Source organism: Otolemur garnettii, unplaced genomic scaffold (assembly GCF_000181295.1).
Source record: "Otolemur garnettii isolate 467f Iridium unplaced genomic scaffold, OtoGar3 scaffold00007, whole genome shotgun sequence".
Taxonomy (NCBI): domain Eukaryota; kingdom Metazoa; phylum Chordata; class Mammalia; order Primates; family Galagidae; genus Otolemur; species Otolemur garnettii.
In genome coordinates, this window is record NW_003852402.1 from 14019534 (window position 1) to 14040948 (window position 21415).

Sequence of the window (21415 nt, forward strand, 5' to 3'; positions counted from 1 at the left end):
AAGTGTCCATAAAGTTCATGTGCAAATTTAAATTGTATATAGTTAAATATATTGTAGAGCCAGACTATAGGGATTTAAATACAGGTTCTGTTACTCACCAGCTATATAACCTCGAACACGTTACCTAATTTTTCTAAGCCTCAGTTTTCTCGGCTATAAAGTAGAGCTGACAATAGCACACCTGCCTCACAGAGCTGTGCAGATCATTGAATGAGTTAATGCATGTCAATGACTAAGAAGGTCCCTGCGCTTATAGTAACCACTCTATAATTATTACCTTTTTAAATTATAATCCTATGGAACAGAATACATAAAAGGAATAAAGTAGACCCGTGTGTGTGTGTAAAAGATAGCTTTCAACACACACTGTGAAATTTTTAAAAAGCAGAATACTAAATGTGTTCTACTATTCGTGTTTCTAACAGAACAGTCTACTATAACTTTGCTAGGGGTGCCTGTGTCTATAAATGCCGCAAGGAAAGGATTTAGAGGAGGGACTAGAATTCAAAGCAGTGATCAAAACAACTTTCCTCTGATTTTAAATGGAGAGACACAGATATGGATGGATGGATGGATGGATGGATACACGCAGAGATACATATATACACAGACATACAACACACACAATACTTCTAAGTTTAAAAGTGTAAATAAAAAAGGGCCTAGGTGCACAGTTAGTTCCCTTTTCTCAATGGGGAAACTAAGGCTTAAAGACACCCCATAATGTGGCTGAGTGCATTATTCAGCCTCCGAGGGAGGAGCTGAACCCAGATGTGCCCTCCCCACGGCCTCTCCACCACCCCACACTGCCTCTCAAGGACACCCAGAAGTCGACTATGACAAAGGCTAGAAGAAGGGGCCTCCTTGTCCATAGTAGCTGCAATGGTAAAAGCCAAGCACGACGGAGAATTGTGTTGTTGTTTTTGTTTTTAATTAATGAACCTGTTGGAATGTGCCGTTCAGCAGTGGGGCTGAATGGTTCCTGCTGCTCCTGCAAAACAAACAGAAATCCCTCCACCCGGAACCTCTTCCGCAGCCACTTTTCCAGCCTTATCTATGAAAGGGACACAGAACTGTCAGGGAGGCACCTTCTCCAGCAGGGACGTGGTCTCCTGACTCCCGTTTGGCTTTCCTCGCTCTGCACTCATCCTCACAGACTGGGCACCTCCCCCAGGGGGGCTCCAGCTCACCCCTACCTAGAAGGGGCAGAGTCCCGAGGCCCTGAGATGTCTCTATCAGCTTCACTTCGCCCTGGGCCTCCGTGGGACAAGGCTGTCATTTTCTCACTGCAGCTTGATGGTTTTGAGGGTCTTTTCCAGTTTTAACAGCCAAGGAATATTAGGAATTTTCTTTTGTGTTCCCTCCGCAATATAAGTTCTCAAAACTTCTGGCCATTTCGGCCATCTTCATATCTTCAAGGGAGACTTCCCAAATTTAGAAGTAAAGCATTCTTCAAATGTGAACTGTCTGCTCCAGCTGCACATTACCGGCCTTAGAACATCATAGCCCAGTGAAAGTTGGAAAGTTTTTGAAGACTGGCACAGCCTTACCACTGTGCAGCCAGGTGGCCAGGCACAAACCTCTCTCAGCCTCAGTGTTTTCCCTGAAAAACGGATGCGATACCTACTTTTAAGGTTGCTGGCTGGGGTGGGAGAAGGTTGAAAGAGATGGCATCTGAGACCTGTCTTCCCACCTCCAGCCCAGTAGCATCTCTCTTCTTTCCATGGTTCCCAAGATGCCCTCAACCTGCATCCCCCAGACTTGCCCCACCAAGTGGCTGGCTCCTCTCCAAAGTCTGATTCTTTTTATTGTCCTTCAACTTCAAAAGGCAGTGTTGAAGTGCAATTGCATGTGTGCAAGAGAGAGGGAATGGATCTTGTTTCTTTGCAAATGGATTCTCTGCTAAAAGGACAACCTCAGATCTGATACTAAAAGAATCTGCTGGCAATGGCCCCTGTCAAAACAATTTAGAGATATGCAGGGGCCACCCTCCAGGGCTGGCAGCCAGCCCCCAGCTGAGCCTCAGTCTCGAATTCCCAACAGGCTGGGAGCAGGCCCCGAACACTCCAACCCACAGCCCGGCTCCTCCACGCAAAGGGCTCGAGAGAAGAGGGCTCGGCATTCTGAAGCAAAATTCTCTCTGCTGCCTGCCCCCCTCCCCTTGCCACCTTTGCAGAAAACACACACACACACACACACACACACCAATTTTCAGAAAGCGCTTGGCAGTGCCCAGCCCTTCCTGAGCTGGACGGAGCTGCTGGAGCAGGATGTGCCCGGCCAAGGCCGCTTTCTTCATCCCCAGAGCTGCCCCCCTCCTTCCTCCTGCAGAGTCAAGGTTTTGTCAGGAGTTTCAGGGGCAGTGACTGGTGGGGAGGGGGCCGCAGACAGCCTGCCTGCTGCCAAGTCCCTTTCTTTCCCCCACAGTATGTCTTATAAGCCAAGCTGGCATGTAGTTTATTCTTCTCCTAAACACTTCCATAGGGTGCAGGGCCCAGAGTTGCCATAGAAACACCTTTTAACTCCTCCTCACCCGGAAAGCTGTGCCAGGCCCCGGGGAAGAAAAGCAAAAAAAGACACCTGTAGATGAGGAGAGAGGAGCGGGAAGGCCAGGCCCTGGGGAGCCCGGGGGGAGGGCCAACCAGGTGCGCTGTACCCTTAGCCGGACAACACAGCATCTAGCCACAGAGAGATAAGTACCAGGAAGGTTCTGGAAGAGGAAGTTGGCAGGCCGGCTCAAGCATCTTTTGTGGGGTTGACCAGTGGGGTCGTAGTGCTCAAGCCGACTAGGGAGATCCTACACGTTTTCTTCAGTGAGGGAATGGGCAGAACTTCAACCCAGCCTGGAAGCCACAAAGGCTCTGAGCCACCTACTGGACGCCCGAAGGGCGAAGGGCGCTCTGAAAGGCAGCGAGAGGTCAGCTCGCCAGTGGCCCACACCCACACCTCCCATTTTCAAAGCATTAGCTCATCACTGCTACCAGTGCATGCACCAAAGCCAGGCCGAGCAACTTTGGATCCGTGCCAGAGCATCAAAGATTTTTCATTTCTTTTTTATGTTTGCTACCACAATGTTCTGGTCTTTGGGTACTTCCTGGTAACTCTGCTTTTCTTTAGGTGGTTTACTGGGTTGAGGGTGGGGGGAGCTATTTCTTGAATCAATGCAAAGACATTACAAGAAGCCTTGTGCATCAGCACAGACCCACAGCCTGAAACCCAGGCAGTGAACAGAGTCCAGGAGGGTTCCTAGTGAAAGCAGGATCTGCTGCTCCCACTTTTTCCTGGCGAATTTCCAGGGAACAGATCCCAAAGCACAGGGCAAAAGGGAGGGAAGAGGTCCCCTCCCCTCATATGCCACACACCCGAGTGAACGCAGCCAACCCATTTTTAAGCAGAGGAGGCTTGGGCTGTGAGTCTGCACACCCCAACTGCACCTGCCGGCCTCCCGTCTACATGTGTGTGCTCTGCCCTGGGCAACATCAGAACTCAGCTGCAGAAACACCAGCTCCCCACACTAATCAGGTGGGAATGTCACCAACTGGGACGAGAAGGGAAAGGCCAAGTGGAATTTGGGTGGAGGCTTGCAGGGGAGGAGGGAGAAAAACCTTCCCAGGCTTCAGGCAGCCCCAAGGGATCCTTCCAAGTAATCCCCAAGCTCAGGGGCCAGCCAGGTTCCCTGGGGAGAAGGGAGAGCCCGCCATGCCAGGCCCTAGGAAACCTCTTAACAAGGGTGACCCTAGGTCACACAAACACCCTCAGCTGCCAGTGGCCTGACCTTCTGGTCACCACAGCCACCTCTCTGACTTCTGCTAGGCTCAGCCTGGCCCACCAGCACTGCCCCTCCCAACCTCAGCTGCCTCCCCTGCTCCCTCCTCCTCACCACAACACACTTGTGGAGTCCCTTACCCAAGACCCAGTGGAAAATTTCCTTCCCCTTTATGGCTGCACTTAAAACACATACACTCTATTCTTCACCTCTGAATCTACTCAGGCAGAGGGCGGTGACACAGTCCTACCCTGCCACCCAGCATACAAGTGTGCCTGGGCGCGCGCGCGCGCGCGCGCACACACACACACACACACACACACACACACACTCGCACAGAGAGAAATAAGGGCCATGGGACTTGCATGACTTATGAGTAGAGAGGAGGAGGGGAGAGATGTTTTCGGCCGCCACTCTGCCTCTGGCCATCCAAACACAAGTGTCCAAAAACTCCCAAACAAGTCTCCAGGACACTCTGGGACACTCTCCCGGCCCTCCATACAAATGGATTCTATTTCTTTCTGGGTCTCTCTGAGCAAGACACTAAGTCCAGTTTGGAGTTGTCATCATGTCGTGACCCTTGGCATCTTTGTCCTTTTAGTGACAGATTTTCCTCCACTGCCCATTTCTCCCCTTTCCATGCACATTCAAGGAAAAAAAAATAGACTTACTGCAAATTTTCACAGCTATGTGATAAGTGATCCCTCGCACACGCCACCTCCTGCCTCCTATCAACACTCTCAAATAGAGTTCCTCCAGGAGGAGGGTCGAGCCCACAGCTTTCTTCTCATTTTTTCCCCCTTAAATGCACCAAACTTGGCACTCTAAGGAGCTCCCTTAGAACTTGCTGGGAAGTCGGAGCCGGTAGGATCTCAGTGAAAAAAGTGAACTTCAAAGGTGCAGGAGATGACGCAAACTGAACGCTCTAAGTTTCTCCTGCAACTTTCCGTGCACATGGCTAGTAACTTTTTTTTTTAAACTAGTGTATATCCCAGCACTCTCGTTAGCATTCCAAGTTTCAGGAACAATCTCCTCACCATCCACACACACACCCCCACCCCCAGCCCTTCGTCCCTCAGCAGTGAATGGGGACGTTTTCCAGATGTCAGAGGACCCGTAGGAACTGCACACCCTAGGAGGAGAGCACAGGCTGCCAGGGGTTCACTTGGCCGCAGTGGGTTTCCTCTGCAGGGCATCTTCCCGCCTTAAATATGCCAGAGTCCCTGTCCGAAGACTCTGAGTCTCCCCACCCCGCCCCAATACCTTTTTGACCCTCTCGTGGCAGAGAAAAGGAGCGGGGCTCATCCTAACAACCCCAGCAGCGCCGCAGTCCCGGCTACAGCGCGGGGCTCGGGCGGGGCACCAGGAGCGCTTGCTTACCGATGTCGGAATTGCAGAAGGCGTCCTGGGGGTGGCTGGGCGAGCATGTGCACGCCTCAGCGCCCCAGTCCCCCAGGCTCCAGATGCCCAGGAGCACGACCAGCCCGAGCCAGGGAGTCATTGCTGCTGCTGCCGCCGCCGCTGCTGGAGCCGCGGCTCGCCTCTCCAAAGTTGCGGTGCGCGCCGCCGGCGGGGCTGCTGCAGCCCGAGCTCGCCCGCCCGGCCGTGCGGGGCAACTTTGGCCTCCGCGCGCTGCCCTCCGAGTGCCCAGCGGGATGGGATGGGGCGCGGAGAGGCTGCCCGGACGCTGGCGCAGGACTCCGCGAGCGGGTGGTCTCTCCGTGCGGAGGAGCGGAAGCTGGAGCCGGAGGAGCCGCAGGAACCGGAGGAGTCGGAGGAGGAGGAGGACAAGGACGAGGACCAAGAGGACGAGAAGTCGTCAGAGCACCCACGGCCTGCTCGCTGTCTGCTCCGCGCCGCTGCCGGGGCCGCCAAGAGATATAGTGCTGGGGGCCTCCCGGCCCCCCTTCGGGCGCTCGGGACCCCGCCCCCTCCGACCAATCGCAGAGCCGCATTACCTCATCGGCCCTCCGAAAAGGGGGCGGGGCCGGGAGCGCCCGAAGTGCGGGGCGACAGGGTGGGGCGGTCCAGGACCGTTCAGATCCTTATAGGGAATAATACGGCTGTGGGCACGCGAGTGGGTGGGCTAGGGCGCGCCCCGGACCGCGCTTGACGCCTGGGCCCCAGCGGCTTCCCCTGCCTCTTCTGGCCTGCACCTTCACCCCACGCCCATCCCAAACCCGCACCAACTACTACTCACCCACTCCAGCACAACCCCTTGCGCAAGTCAGAGGTGCCCTGCCCTGGAGACCTTGACTGAGCCTGGAGGACCGTCTACGGCGAACTGCCAATACTATCCTTTTACCTTCTCTGGAGAGAGCCGGACAAGGGGAAAGGACCCAGGCAGATGCTCTCTCTCCTCTCCTCTCCTCTTCTCCCTTCTTTTCTCTTCTCCTCTCTTTGAGCAGCCCTCTGCTATTTGGAGTTAACTATATTAGAAGGGTGTGCTTCAGGGCTCCCCTGAAGCAAACAGGGTTTGGTATTCATTCATCAAACACTGTTCAGGTGCTGGGGTAAGCAAGACAAAACCCTTGGCCCCATGGAAATCCATGAACACACAGGGTACTTTTCTATGGCGTGAATGCTAAGAAGAAAACCAAACAGAGCCATGGATTGGACTTGACGGAGGAAGGCCCTGCCTTCTGTGGAACAGCAAGAGAAGTGCACCTGAGGAGCCATCCTAGCTGAGAAGAGAGCCAGGAGCAGCCGTGGGACAATCTGCAGAAGAGGGCAGCGGACAGGGACAACAGCAGGTGCAGAGGCTCTGGGCTTACTCAGAGCAGCAAGTAGAAAGGCCCTGAGGAAGTGGTGACCCACTGGAGGCAGGCAGGTCTCCATCTTTCAGTAATGGATGGTGGAATGAACGGATCCAAAACTGGAGCAAAACCAGACCCTGGAGAACTCTCTAGGATACTAGGTGACTGGCTATGATGGATGATTGCCAATAATTCATGCAATTACTATCCTTATTATTAACATCTTGGTTCCGCTGTATATTTTTTAAGGCAGGGTTCCAACCCTCACCCCATTATATCTCACAATAATGCTTCTAGATAGGAAAAGCCAGCCCAAGAATCATTCGTACTTTCCAGAAGAGGCAACAGCACAGAAAGATGGGATGATTGGTGACCAGCCAGGAATGCAAGTCACCCATTTTGACTGACCCTTCTTGTCTTAAGACAAAACATGTAATTCCCTGAACTGTAGCAGCAGTTAGCTCTAACCGTGCAGAGCCCGTCTGCAGCTGGGATCCTCTGTCTTTCTGTACTTTTGTCTCTCTCCCTTTCTCTCCCACCTCATGCTTTTAGAGAGACTTGTATGTTTGGGCTCTAGAAATGCTGCAGGACTGGCAGAAATACAAGTTTGGCCTCGTTCTCAGAAACTTTGTAAACTTTGTTTACACCTTCGAGAAGTGACATTAGGATGGTAGGAGCTGAAAACTTCATACGAAATGGTATTTTCAAGAACAGTTTTTAAACTCCTTTTTCCCCTTGCACATTTTAGCCTTAGGGAAGGGAAACCAGTTTCCACATCTTTCTGTCTTATCCCCAACTCAACTTCGAAGATCATCCCCCAGCCTCACACTAACGGCAGTCTAACCCAGAGAGCTGTCTCCCTATCTCAAAGTTTTTCCAACACTCTATTCATTGATTCATAGGATGTGGTTGTATTACTTCCTCAACCATACTAGAAATACTTTGAGGCCTAGAATATCTGGCTATACTGCTTTTTGGCCCTCTGAGAAAAAAATAGGATCCCAGGAGACTTGAGCATAGGTATGACCAATAGCCCATTGAGTTCTGATCAAAAGCACCCCAGAGGCCACTCCAAGAGGCCAAGCTGAATGAGGGCATACTTGATGGGATTTAAGAGATTCACTTATCCTCACAGTGCCAGTCATGTGGAAGGTTTTATAAGCCTTTCCAGACCAAATCCACTTTGGATAAGCATCTTATATGATAGAGGGGCTCTCTTCTCTATTTTTCTTTTCCTGTTACAGTTTTGTCCAAAGCGCAATGTGTTCTCCAAGGGAAAGCCTTGCTGGGGATATGAGTCACAGGTAGATAACTTCTGCTCAACTTTAAGCAGCAGCTTCCTCCAATAAAGCATCTGAAACATTAGATTCCAGCAGCTACTTAATTATACGAATGCAAATGCAATCTGATTGTTTTTCCAGCTGAAAGGTAATGAAAGTGCTTTGTAGTTCATTTCTGCTTGCTGCCTATTCTAAGCTGATCCACCATCTTCCCTTCTCATCACTGGAGTTCTGTGAACTTCAAGAGACTGAGTTGGGAACTTCTTCCTTTGTGCCTTGGCTAAAGTGGCTCCCCTCTGCCCACATAGCTAAAATCAGCTCTATCTTCACCCTAAAGATGAGAAAGAGCACCCTCTTTCTCTTGACAGCTAAGAACGATGAGAGATTTATAAATGTGAAGTACTGAAGATGTTTCAGCATCTGTCTGGCCTGTCCCCAAACTACCAGGCTGCCTCAGTATCCCCTCCAGTTCCCCTGGAACTTTACTAGGAAAGATGAGTTCGTGTCCACCTGGTTTGTAAAAAGTTATGAGGCCAGAATCTATAGGAAGTGTTCATAGAATTTGGAAGTCAAAAAACGACCTCAGAGGCTACTCATGCTCCTTTTATAGACAGGAAAATAAAGTTCAGACAGGTGAGGAAACTTGCCTATTTGTTAATCAGTGGCAGGGTGTGGCCCAGTGCTTGCCCTCTGGCTTCAGAAATCCCAGCCATTCACAAATCCTGGATCTGCTTTTCCAATCTGTAGACGGATCTGTTTGAGTCTCTTTGTACAGTGGTCAACCCCTAGAAGACATCTGCTTACCCCGATTAAATCATTCTCTGCTATGATAATAATCACCCTCTGATCCATCCAGAACCAACATAGCTTTGTACTCATGAGAGGTTTATCTCTTGTGTGTTTGTTTTTTCCCTTTCTAAATTACTATCTAATACCTTTTGAAAACATTCCTAACATATCACTACAAAGAGATGCGTGAAAACTTTCTGGGGGACAAAAGAATGGCTAGGATTAAAAAAAAAATTTTTTTTTTAAGCCTGAAGTTTGTTCCCAACATTGCTATATTTGTGTGCCTGCCTTGGGCAAGTCACTTCACCTGTCCAGGCCTCAATTTTCTCATTTATGAAAGAACTCCATGGTCTTTACAGTCCCTCGGTGCTTCAAAAGTCTAAGATACGGTCTCAAGGACAAGCGAATGTTTCTGAAGAGAAGATAGCTCTTGCCATTCAAACAAGCTTGCCCATACAGAATGTGCCCTGAAGACCACCCAGAAGGCGCTCAATCAATGCCTATACTTCTCTCTCTCCTAAGACTCAGAGCTGAAAACAAAGAATTTTAGAGAATATTATGATGCTGATGGCAACAGCATAAGGGAGGCTGAGGAATGGTCTTGTGTCTGGGAGCGTCTCTGTAGTTACTTAAAAGATAAAGAAATATCTGTTTTAATTCCATTTGGGGGGATCTCTAAAATTCATTGAACTCTTCCACATCCTTCAGCTCTCACCTTAGATGTCACCTCTTCCAGGAAGCCTTCTTTGATTCCCACCTCCCAAGTATCCCCACAGCACCCTGTATTTCCTTCGTTTATGACACTTGGCTGATTCTAATGTGATTTTTTATCACCTGTCTGTTTCCCTTGAGGACAGGGATCAAGTGTTGGTAAAAATGAGTGTAGTAAATATTGGTTAAATGGGTCCAATGACCAGCACCGCCGACGCCTTTAGGGTTTGAAGACAGGCAGGTGGTCGCTCACCGAGCTCTATCCCTCCGGCGGTGCTAGGGGGCGCTATAAGCCAGAGAACATTCACTCGGGCAGCAATCTCAGCCAGTCTCCCCGTGAAGGCGGGACAGGCGCGATTGCACACTAGTCGGTGGGGTGAGTGCCTTTGAGTGGGTGAAGCTAACCCCTCCCATCTGCCAAGGCCACAAATCTCTCAGTCAACATCCCGTCTGGTCCGCGGCTGCCTGCTCCTCCACCCCTGAGCTGGCCGCATGTCAACCCACGCGGGAGACGGGCTCTGGGGAAGCAACCCAGCTGTGAATCACGGGTTAGGGGCGGGGGTCTTGGGAAGGTCTGAGAACACCGCAGAGGATGCCACGGTTCCACTCTTCCAGGACAGAGCTGGCCTCTGGAAACTCAACCTGGAGAACGTGCTGACAGGACATGTGTCATCTCAGCTGCCAAGAGCACCTCTTGGCTTCCCTCCTACCACCCCTCCAGACCCCAGCTACAAAGTCTTCCCCCACAAACCCCACGGTCCATGTGAAAGTCATTATATTCAAAATAGCCTTTTCCTAGTAGCAGGCAGCCTGGTCCACCCATCACCACCAGTGCTGGCCAGACCCTCGGTGGGGATGCTGCCCAGCCCCGGGCAGTTATGAACCTTAGGTGGTAGAGACTCCAGGCTCTCTGTGCCTCCAGACCAGCAGGGAGTAAACACCTTTCCTGCCTTCCATCTGGAGCCAATTTCATGGTAGTAAAATTGACCGGCCCCCAGCAGCCCTGCCTGGATAGCGAAGACCCCTCAGTCGGAGCCTCTGGCTACATTCACATGAATCCTGGAGTTTTCTTTCTCCCCACAGGGAGTGACTCCCAGGAATTTTAAGTCAGCAAATGCATGTGTATGCAGCAAAGACATTTGGGGTCCTGTGTTTTCTGGGGTGGCAAGAAATAGAAAGCAGAGTTAAATATTCCAGCTTGTGTGTATGTATGCGTGTGTGCGTGTGTGCGTGTGTGTATGTGTGTTTCAATGACCATAGACTCAGGTAGTTGATATTTCTGTGAAGGGTAATATGAAGGGGAGGCAACATCTTCTCCTCAACCCTGTTTTAATGTCTTCCTTATGCCCATGGAGCTCATGTGTTTTTCCTTTAAAAATGAGCAGCTCCTTTGTGGTTTCTTTGAAGGTTGCACACTCAGCTGCACGCAGAGAATACACTTGAGTGTGGCAGCCGGGTGCTCTCGTGGCTTGGGAGAGGATGGGGTGGATGTGTGATCGGCCTCCTGTCAGGCTGGGCTGGAGATCTTATTTCTGCAAGGCATTTGAGCTGTCTTCAGTGGAACCTGCTGGAACTGAAACCGGCTTGTCCTGTGCTGTGGGGACCATCCAAAGAGCAGTTAAAGCTGCTGGTCACATCCTTCTCTGAACTTGGCAGCTGAGAGTCTACTCTGTCTGGGGTTTCACTTTCCGCTTCCCCACTTGTACCTTCTCAGTCTTCTTGGCAGAGTCTTTGGGCTCTTCCTGATGTTAAAATGCAGGCGTTTCCCAATTCTCTGCCCTTGGCGCCCTTCTCTTCCCTTTTAGCCTCCCTGGGGTCTCTACCAACCATCCTGCCTTGTGGCTGCACCAGACATTGAGAGCTGCATCCCTCTGCCCGCCCGTGCTCTATATCCAGCTTCCTCCCAGACCGTTCACCTGGATGTCCCATGGCCTCCTCAGACTCCTTGTCCACAACTTACTGTTGTTTCCCCTTGTCCCCACCCCCACCCCCCGGGTTATCCATTCCCAATGGTGGCACCATTGTTGACCAAGCCCTTTAGATTCTCTTTGCGCATATCTCTTCTCGCCACTCCTTTCTCCCCATTCTTACCGTTGCTGCCTTGGATCAGGCCTCCATTAGAGTCTTTCCCCACAATTATCATAGTCACATAATTGGTTAGCTTGCCCAGAATCTTTCTCTATCAAATTCAACTTTTGCTCTGCTGCTCTGACACGCTTTTAAAAATATAACTCTGGAATCATGCTATACTTTGCTTGAAATGATTCCATGTGTGTCATTCTTATGGCTATCTGAACAAAGTCGGAAACTCCAAAGATATACAAAGCCCCCTGGGATCCAGCTCTTCCCGGGGCCCCACAGTCCACAGCTGGACAAGACGCCATTCACATATAATACAACATGATTGCTACCCTGCAGCTGCATGACGGTAGGCCCTGTTCTCACTTCTCTCTCCAAACCTCATCCCCACCTTCCACCCTTATATTCCAGCTATCAGTTTCTGCCTCTGAACTCTTTGCCTGGAATCCACCCTCTACCAATATATTCCCCCACCCTCTTCTGCTGGGAATTATATGTTCACCTTTCAGGGTTCAGCCTGATCCTCTCTCTGCCCCAGCAGAATTAACTGCCCCCAATGTTCCTCCTCCTTTGCCCCCTCTCCCATCCTCATTGGATCCCTCAGGCTTCCAACCAGGCACCTCTCCCACTGCCTAAATCTGCTCTAGATAGCAAGCAAATCCAGGCACTTCTCTAATCGCCTAGCATAGCACCTGCACATAGTAGGCCCTTAACAAATACTAAAAGAACAAACCAACCAATGTTAGGAATAAAAAGAGAGTCAGAGCATCCTCTCCACAAATTCATTACAATTGTTCTGGGATCCAGCCTCTTGGGTTGACAAACTCAAGTGGATGAGACTCTTAGAGTTTCTTAGTCTCAGGGACACCCTTGATTCATAAGAGACCAGCAAACCAACTATGATTCCATTTTTCTTGTTTCCCACATGCTATTTCATTGTCCAATAGGCTGGAGAACTCACGTCAAGGCAAGCCCCGTGTTCTTCTCCTGATGGTCATAGAGACCTTCGTGGGAAGCTAGTTTCTTATCAGAAGACTGTTTTAATGTGTGCAGAGTTAGAACACAGGGATTGAGGTCATCAAAGAAAGGTCTCCCAGGTGAGATACTTTGGAATTTTCCTTTTGCTGGAACCAAAGTCTTTGCCAAGAGAGTGGTGAGGCTCATATCCACTAGCCAAAGCCACTCTTGCTGCACAGTGACAATGCTGGATACACGAAGCCAACTTTGGGCTCTGGGGTCTTCATTGTTCTTGGCCCCAGACTCACCAGTCCCCACTCCACCCACCCACCCCCAGAGAACATTTTTTGCACCAGAGAACATTGCAATTCTTTGGTTTTTACATTATAGTAATGTAAAGGTTATAGTCACCATCCAAAGATTACCTCCAGATTGACTAGTTGGGTTCTGGCATTCCCAGATTTTCATTTTACCCTTAACATGTCTTGATTTTCTACAGCAGATAGCTAAGCACATGCACAGGGGATGAATTTATGGCTTTGGTAAGACAAGTGGTCCCAAGTGGTGGGCACACCTTCCTCATGACTGACCCACTATGTGATTTGCAGGTTGTATGTCATAGGGCGATAATCAATCCTTAGAGAAAAGAGACAGGCTTCCCCCCTTCCAAATATTCACCAAATATTTACTACCCTACACCAGACCCTGGAGATAAGAGTGCAAGGCAGCTGGGCAAGGTGGCTCATGCCTGTAATCCCAACAGTCTGGGAGTCCAGGGCGTGTAGATTACTTAAACTTGGGAGTTGGAGATCAGCCTGAGCAACAGTGAAACCCCATCTGTACTAAAAATAGAAAAACCAGCCGGGCATTATGGAGGGCACCTGTGGCCTCAGCTACTTGGGCAGCTGAGGCAAAAGGATAGCTTAAGCCCAAGAGTTTGAGGTTGCTGTGATCTATGATACCATGACACTATACCCAGGATGACAGAGTAAGGTTCCATCTCAAAAGTATAAATTAATTAATTAAAAAGAAACAGTGAATACGGGATGGACTTACCCCCAAGGAGCTCCCAATCTAGTGGGAGAGAAAGACAAAACACTAATTAGTGGGGAGAACTAAATGGGACAGTCAAGTGTGCCATGAGGTCATAGAGCTGGGTATCCAACCAGTGGGCAGGGAGGTGTTTGGAAACTCCTATCATTGTAAGACGGAAGGTCAGAGCTAGGAGACAGCTGAGTCGCCAAGTTCAACCCTCGCATTTTATAGACATGGAAAGAGGCCCGGAGTGGTGGACCCAGGATTATTGGCCGAAGCAAACAAGAAGTTAGGCCCCTTCTCTAATTCAGTGCTGAGCCCCTAAGGGATATTTAATAAGTTAATTATTTTTCTGCTATGTAACTTTCACCAACTTTGGGATGGTAAATTGAAAAGGATTTCCAAGGCAAGACAAAGAGAAGGGAAGTCAAACCTGGTAAGCTCAGGGCACTTTCCGTGCAGTATTCCCTGAAATCCTCACAACCCTAAGTCGGAAATAGTATGTTATGCCCATTTTATGGTCAAGAAAACTAAGGCTCAAAGAAGTTAAATTGCACATCCAATTTGTCACAAGCAAGGAAGTGGCAAAGCTGTAATTCGGGCCCAAAGGTCTCTTCCCAACCTTCACTCTCTCCAGAGACTGCACAGTCAGTGTGCTCACAGGCTCACAGCAGCATCTGGGATGCTGCCGATTTCCTCTTTGTCTTTTGGGTTCTCACTGAGTGCTCAGATATCCCAGTCATGACATGCTACAACCAAGAGAAAGAAAGGTGTAGTGCCTACCCCTGCAGGCCAAGGAGGGAGCTTTGTCCGAAGGCTGGTGAGATGCATCTCTTATTTTGAGAAACGACTTGGCAGGCACTTTCTTGGGGATGTGGGTATGCCCTTCCTTATTCAGAGTTTGAATAGATGCTACTGGAGAATTACATTGGTATTACAAAGATGGGGCCCAGAACACAGAGGCCAGCTGATGGCAGGCTGATCAGTGTGTCTTAATAGCTACTGAGCATGGCTTCCTTTCCTCCCGAAACTTCAAACAGGACATCAAGGCAGCATACCAGGTTTTTGGCCTAGTCCTTCCACCCACAATAATTACGTGACCTTGAATAAATCAATGAACCTTCTTTCTTCAAATACAAAACCGGGGGTTGGAATCAATGATCTCTCAAGACTTCCCAGTGGAATTCTCTAGAAGGCAGCTTGACAAGGGCATGAGGGACCAAGACCCACAATATCAGTCTGCCTTCTTCAACTTTTCTTCGCTTTTTCCCTGTGACTTTGAACAAGCTCCAAAACCTCTCTAATCCTCAGATGGCACATGGTAGAAGGGAGGAGAGGTTCATACTGTAGAGGTTTTTCATGAGGATCAAACACCATATGGTGAGTAAGACACATGGCACAAGGGCCCTGGCACATGGTAAATTCTCACTGAAAGCCTGTGGATCCCAGGGTGTGGCCCTGGGGGTATAAACATGAATGAGACAGCCTCTGCCCTCAAGCACCCTGTAGTCTAGTGATCTGTGTTTATAAAGGACAAGCCTGTTCCTATGTCCCCTTTGGCTATGTAAGTAATGCCCAAAGAAGGGGTAGAGGGAGGAGAAAGAGAGCAAAAAACCTTTATAATTATAGCTGATTCTTACAGGGCACTCCCTGGGTACCAGGCATTCTTCTAGGTGGTTTGCATATAGTAACTCACACTAACTCTTATCGCAGAAACTCTGAGGTAGATGAGCTTATCATCATTATCCCCGTTTGTAAACTCTGGGAACGAAGGTGCAGAGAGATTATGTCCCTTGCTCAAGATTACGTGGCCGGGATGCTTCAGTGCTGGGGTTCAAAGCCAGAGCCCACACTCTCGGCCACCCTTCTTCTTCATGCAAGAAGTGAACACACAAAAAATGTCAAGAGATGCAACAGGCAGGTGACCAATTTCTGCCACCAGATGGGTCTGCCTTCCCTGTCGCCTTTACCCACTAATCAAGGTGCATGAAAATTTGAATCGGACGTGGCCCCTATCAGAAGAGATACTTTGTAGGGCCCTGAGGTTGTCAGCAGGCCCTCCGGAGAATGGCACTCAATGAGGTCCCTTGGGATAAGGCACAGAGTTAGAATCAGAGCATTTGTTCAAGTCCTGTCTCCTCTATCCCTTCTGTGGCTCCCGGAGCATATATTTATTCTCTATAAAATGAGAACATACATCAAATTCATAGACGTAGATGCAAAGATCAAACCATAAAGCACTAAGATTTACTGGACATCATGATGTTCCTAGTCCTATTCCATGTACTTTGCAATTATAAAAGTATTTAGTTCTCACAACTCTCTGATGTAGGGACTACGATTATCGTGCACATTTTATAGAAAAAAATACCAAGGCACAGTCAAGTTTAGTAACCTGCCTGAGGTCACACAGTTAGTAAGTGGTGGAGCCAGAATTCCCAGAGTGGCATCCAGTCCCTGCACTGTCTCTCTGTACCCTGGATGAGTTAAACACTAAATGTCACTATGTTTCTTTTCTCCGGTATTCATGTCTAAGGTCTTTGCTCTTGACCCTGACCACCTTTTCTCCTGGCTCACCTGGCTACTTGTCTGGGTGAAGAGCAAGGTCATGCAGCCCCCCGTGGTTAGCCGGAATCAAGTCGCTCTGGCTTCTGAGAGCCAATTGTTGCATGTTTAGGAATTCCACAAGTTAGTAGTTAAATACAGCCATTATTAAAAATCTAATTATGTGAAGTTACAATTAATATAAGAACAAGGGTCACGAATACTCAAAACTCATCGCTTGTTAATTATTTTTATACTATACTTTTACCTGTGCTCTCGATACTCTTCCCATCTGTGTGATGGAAATGTTATTACATACGACAGTCTGCTACTGCACATTCTTCCCAACCCTGCATTCAACTTCAAAGTGACCCTGATGGGAGTATTTACACACAGAAACTGGTAAATGCAATGAATGGGGACTTTTTGTCCTGGAGAGCTAGGTGTTACGTATTTACCAGCATGCCACTGCCGTTTCTTAACTGTGTGACCTTGGACGAGTAACCTAACCTTCCTGTGCCTCGATTTCCTATCTGTGATACAAAGACAGCATTAGTGCCCACCTGATAGAGTTGTAAGGAATATGTGAGCTAATAAATGGAAAAGATTTGGCAGCGTGCCTGTGAAAAATCAATGAATTATTACTGTCAATATTATTATTAAGACAGTCTTGTACAGGTAGCCTTCCCTCCCAGCTCAGCCAGGGGCCTCCCATGGGAGATGGTCTGACTTGAAATGTATCACACTGTACTGGGATTGTCAGCTTTTGTGTCACTTTCCCTCTTTAGAAAGTGAGCTAATCATCAGGGCTCACTGAGTTTTCCCTCCTGAGCACTGAGTACAATACTTGACACAGGAAGTAGTCAACAAATTGTTAATGAAATTTAGTTAAGAAAATGCATAGAGACTACCGAAAATTCAGAATAAGGATGCAGGCTTTCCTCGTCACATAACGAACTTAGAAGTAACTCTCCACGCTGAGCATTCTTGGGACATTGCATTTGAACTTCCCTCTTGAGGGGTACCTTATAGTCAAGTCATGGTAGAATTTTAGGAACTTAAAACCCTCTGTCTTGGTGCCCAGAGAGGCACACTGCACACCAGACTGTTTTGTACTGAAGTTTTCAGTGTATATAATATGGAGGCCTCTGATAGTCTTAACATCTCAAGTAAGAATATGACCAGGAACTTTCCAAACCACTTGAAGGTAGCTGGAACTGCTTTTGCCTCAAGTATTTACAGAGAGAGAGAGAGAGAGAGAAAGACCTTGATGTCACATCAACAAACTAGAAAAGAGATTGCACATACCTGGAGTGCTTTGCAAGGCCAGGGAGCCAGTGATTGGGGGCTGATTTCGGGGAAAGGAGGGGAGAGGCTGAAGGCATGTTGAAAAATCATTTTTTGTCTGTTGTTCCTTTGTATGAACTGGTTGCTGGCTTATACAACGCCCAGTAATTAAAATGGCTGGAATGCTTTGCATTTTTAAGGCAAAGTGAAGGCAGCTCGGAGCCAACTGGGGGAAGCGGGGGCCTTGTGATCCTACCCAGGCTGCCCCTTGGCCTGGCAGAAGTGCCTGTCATCTGGCTTGAGAGAGGGGGCAGCGAAGGGAAGGGAGGAAGTCAAAGGGTAGGAGCTGTTCCAACTCCCCTCTCCCTTCCCTGGCCAGGTGCTTCCTTCCCAGCCACTGCCTCTAGGATGAAGGTATGCATGGGCCACCCACCTTCTGGAAGTCTTTACTGATTAGTGGCCAATGCCTGGGAATACTAAACAATGATAAAGTTATACTTTATGAAATGTTTATCGCATGCCAGCTCCTGTATTAATAACACTGCATATATGAGTGTGGTCATCCCTCAGTGTCCACAGTGTCTATGGGGGCAGTGGTTCCCGGACCCCTGTGGATACTGAAATTCATGGACGCTCAAGCCTGGGAAATGAAATGGTGTTGTATTTGCATATAACCTATGCACATCCTCTCATACTCTTTAAATCATCTCTAGATTACTTATAATACCCAATACAATGTAAATGCTAGGTAAACATTTGTTAGACTGTATCTTCTTATTTGTATTATTTTTCATTATGTTTTTTGGTGTGTGTTTGTTTGTTTTGGTTTTCTGTTTTGAGACAGAGTCTCACTCTGTAGCCCTGGGTAGAGTGCAGTGGCATCATAGCTCACAGCAACCTCAAACTCTTGGGCATAAGCGATCTTCAAGCCTCCGCCTCCCAAGTAGCTGGGACTACAGGCGTGCACCACTATACCTGGTTAGTTTTTCTAGTTTTAGTAGAGATGGAGTCTCAGTCTTCCTTAGGCTGGTCTCGAACTTCTGAACTCAAGGGAGTCACCTGCCTTGGCCTCCCTGAATGCTAGGATTACAGGCCTGAGCGACCACCATGTTCAGCATTCCCTGTGTTTTGTTTTTTCTAAATATTTTCAGTCTGTTCTTGGTTGAATCTGTGGGTACAAAATCAGCAGCAATGGAGGGCCGATTGTATTATCAGATTTCATGGAAAAAATCAGATCATATTACTCTCCTGATCAAAACTCTATGGTGGATTCCTAATGCACTGAAAATGAATGCTTAGTGCCTGGACCATGAAGGCATGCTGTAGTCTTGCTCCGCCCACCCCTATCCCCGCACCCTCCCATATGTCCCCACCACACTGGCCTTCTTTTCAGCCTTTTACCAACCAAGCTCAGTCCCACCTTAAGAACTGCTCTGAACCCTCCCTCTGCCTCCCACTCTCTTGCCATGGCTGGGTCCTTCTCATTCCTCAGCTTCCAGCACAGATATAACCTTCTCAGAGCAGTCTGCCTAGCTGAGCAGCTCCACCATCCCCAGTCACTGGCGCCTCCCACTGTCCTGTTTTTCAGATTTATTTTCTTTTCAGGTCTTAATGCTAACTGGGGAAAAAAAAGAGTCTTCTAAGTGTATTAATTGCCTTTTCCAATTGGAAAGACAGTGCAAGATTCCTGTCCTCTTCTCTGTTATATCCTCAGTACCTAGATCAGTGGCCAAGACATGTTTTTTAAAATAGTGAATCTTCTCAACAGTCCAACAGGGCACACATCATCATCCTCATTTTCAAGATGAGAAAACTGGACCTTGGCAGAGTTTACATCACTTATTCAAAATGATCCCTTATAGGAAGTGATGTCACCGCAGGCCATCTGACTCCAAAGCCCATGTTTCAGGACGGATGTGTATAATCTTCCCCCACAGACATCTCCTCTGGAAATCAGTAGAAAGAGGGATTCTGTATTTCAGGGGAAGGCATCAGGTCTTGAGGCTAACTATGAGCCCTTAAATAGTAGAGCAATGGGGGTAGAAAGAAACAGCACTTGGGAACCCATGACACTAGTGTTCTAGCCCAATTCTGCCACCTGTGTGAACTTGGATGCATCATTCACCCTCCCTGGACACTTTCTTGAATACATAGAGGGTGTTTGCTTCCACTTCCCCAGCAGACGGTTCCGGGGAAGTGCACAAACCATAGCACCCCAAGTCCCTCTCCTGTCCTGGGATGGAGAGGGTGGGGTGCTGCATGAGCCAGTGGAGTAGAAGCCACACAGTGGGAGTGAGAAATGATCTCCTTGACCGAGTGTATGTGCCCCCTGTGGGTAGCCATAGCAATAGGCAGGCTGGGTTTACGAGGCCCGAGGATGGGCAGACTTGACTAGATGCCAAGATCTCTAGATCACTGGTGCCCAGCTGTCAGACCCCTGAGCCTGGACCAGCCTCCCTGGACTCCCCCCTTTCTCCTAGCCAAGCAGGATCTCTGTCCTTGCCTCTTCTTCCCACCCTGAGCTTTTAAACATATGTTTATCTGGACATAACCCAGACCTGCAGAAAAGTTACAAGAATAGTTCAAAGAATTACCAGATACCTTTTACTGAGATTTCCAAAATGGTAATAACATGTTACCACGACTTCCGTCCATCTCTCTTCCTCCCTCTCTCTTTCTTTCCCCGCTTAAGAGTAAATTGCAGACGAGATTCCCCTTTGCCCCTAAGTATTTCAATATGCGTTTCCTAAAAATAAGGGTACCATCAACTTTTGTGGTGTGGGACAGTTCAGCCCTGGGGGACAACAGGCCTGCATTCCAAACCCTAACTCTGCTTCTTCCGGTGTTCCCTGGGGCAAAAGATTTCACTTCTCTGGGCCTCAGCTTCCTCATCTCTAAATTAGGGGCACCAGGAGTGCCTGCCTCTAAGAAATGCTGATACGAGAATTAAATGAGATACCCCACATTAAGGGCTGGAAAGTACACAGTTAGTAAATAGGAGTGTATTTGGCTAGAATGATATATATATATATATTTTTTTTTTCCTGCTTTGAAGTAGTTTAAATTCCTTGGATTTCTCCTTCTTCCTCTTCATCTTGTAGGTAAAAGTGAGACAGATTCTGTCATTTAGTCAACACTTGTTTATCTTTATCGAGCACCTACACCGGGTCTGACCCTGTTCTGGGTGCTGAGATGCAGCAGGGATCAAGACAGCCACATTCCCTGCTCTGAGGGTTGAGGGGACTCGCGTTTGCCAAGTGGAGACAGACAGTAGACATCCAAACAGATAGCTAAGCCATTTGGGTGGGTCCTGAGTGCAATGACGATGACAAAACAGAGCAACTTCATAGTTTCACGTCTTAAGTTCAAATGTTTTATCCAGTGAGAGTCAATTTTTGTTAATGGTGAAAGGTGTGGGTCCAGTTTCAGTCTTCTACAAGTCACCAGTCAATTCACCTAGCACCATTTGTTAAATAGGGAATCTTTCCCCCAATTTATGTTTTTGATAGGCTTATCAAAGATCAAATGACGATAAGTGTCTGGGTTCATCTCTTGGTTCTCTATTCTGTTCCATATATCCACCTCTTTATTTTTGTGCCAGTACCATGCTGTTTTGATCACTGTAGATTTATAGTATGGTCTGAAGTCTGGCAGGGTGATGCCTCCTGATTTGTTTTTATTTCTGAGTAATGTCTTGGCTATTCAAGGTTTTTTTCTGATTCCATATAAAACGAAATTCCATCTATTTTTTTTCCCAGATCTTTAAAGTATGACAGTGGTGCTTTAATAGGGATTGCCACACTTTCATAGGAAAGATAAAACACAATTATAGCCCAGAAGGAAGGAGAGGAGAGGAGAGTGAGGGGCTGGGAGGGGGCGTGGACGGGTGGAGGGAGGGTAATTGATGGGACCTCACCTACTGTGCATGTTGCAAGGGTACATGTCAAATATATTAAGAGTAGAGTATAAATGTCTAAACACAGCAATTAAATAAGTGAGGTGAAGGCTATGTTAACCAGTTTGATATAAACATTTCAAAGTGTATATAAAATCAGCACAGTGTACCCCATAAATGCAGTAATGTACACAGTTATGATCTAATAAAAAAAAAAACAGAGTAACTTGTGGGAGGTGAGGCATGCAGGGGCGCTTCTCGTACGATGATCAGAGACCGCTTCTAGACAGTGGAGGGGAAAGTCTGATGAGTCCTT

The 21415-nt window shown here is 48.2% G+C and overlaps 1 protein-coding gene across 1 annotated transcript in view; it reads right to left on the bottom strand.

Moving 5' to 3' along the window:
- TIMP3 (TIMP metallopeptidase inhibitor 3) overlaps window positions 1–5615 on the bottom strand; it is a 56212-nt gene extending 50597 nt beyond the window's left edge. The window contains exon 1 of the mRNA XM_003783266.3: window positions 5147–5615. Within this exon, the coding sequence (XP_003783314.1) occupies window positions 5147–5267 (121 nt within the window). The 5' untranslated portion in view covers window positions 5268–5615. The remainder of the gene's footprint in view (window positions 1–5146) is intronic.
- Between the last annotated feature and the right edge of the window lie 15800 nt (window positions 5616–21415).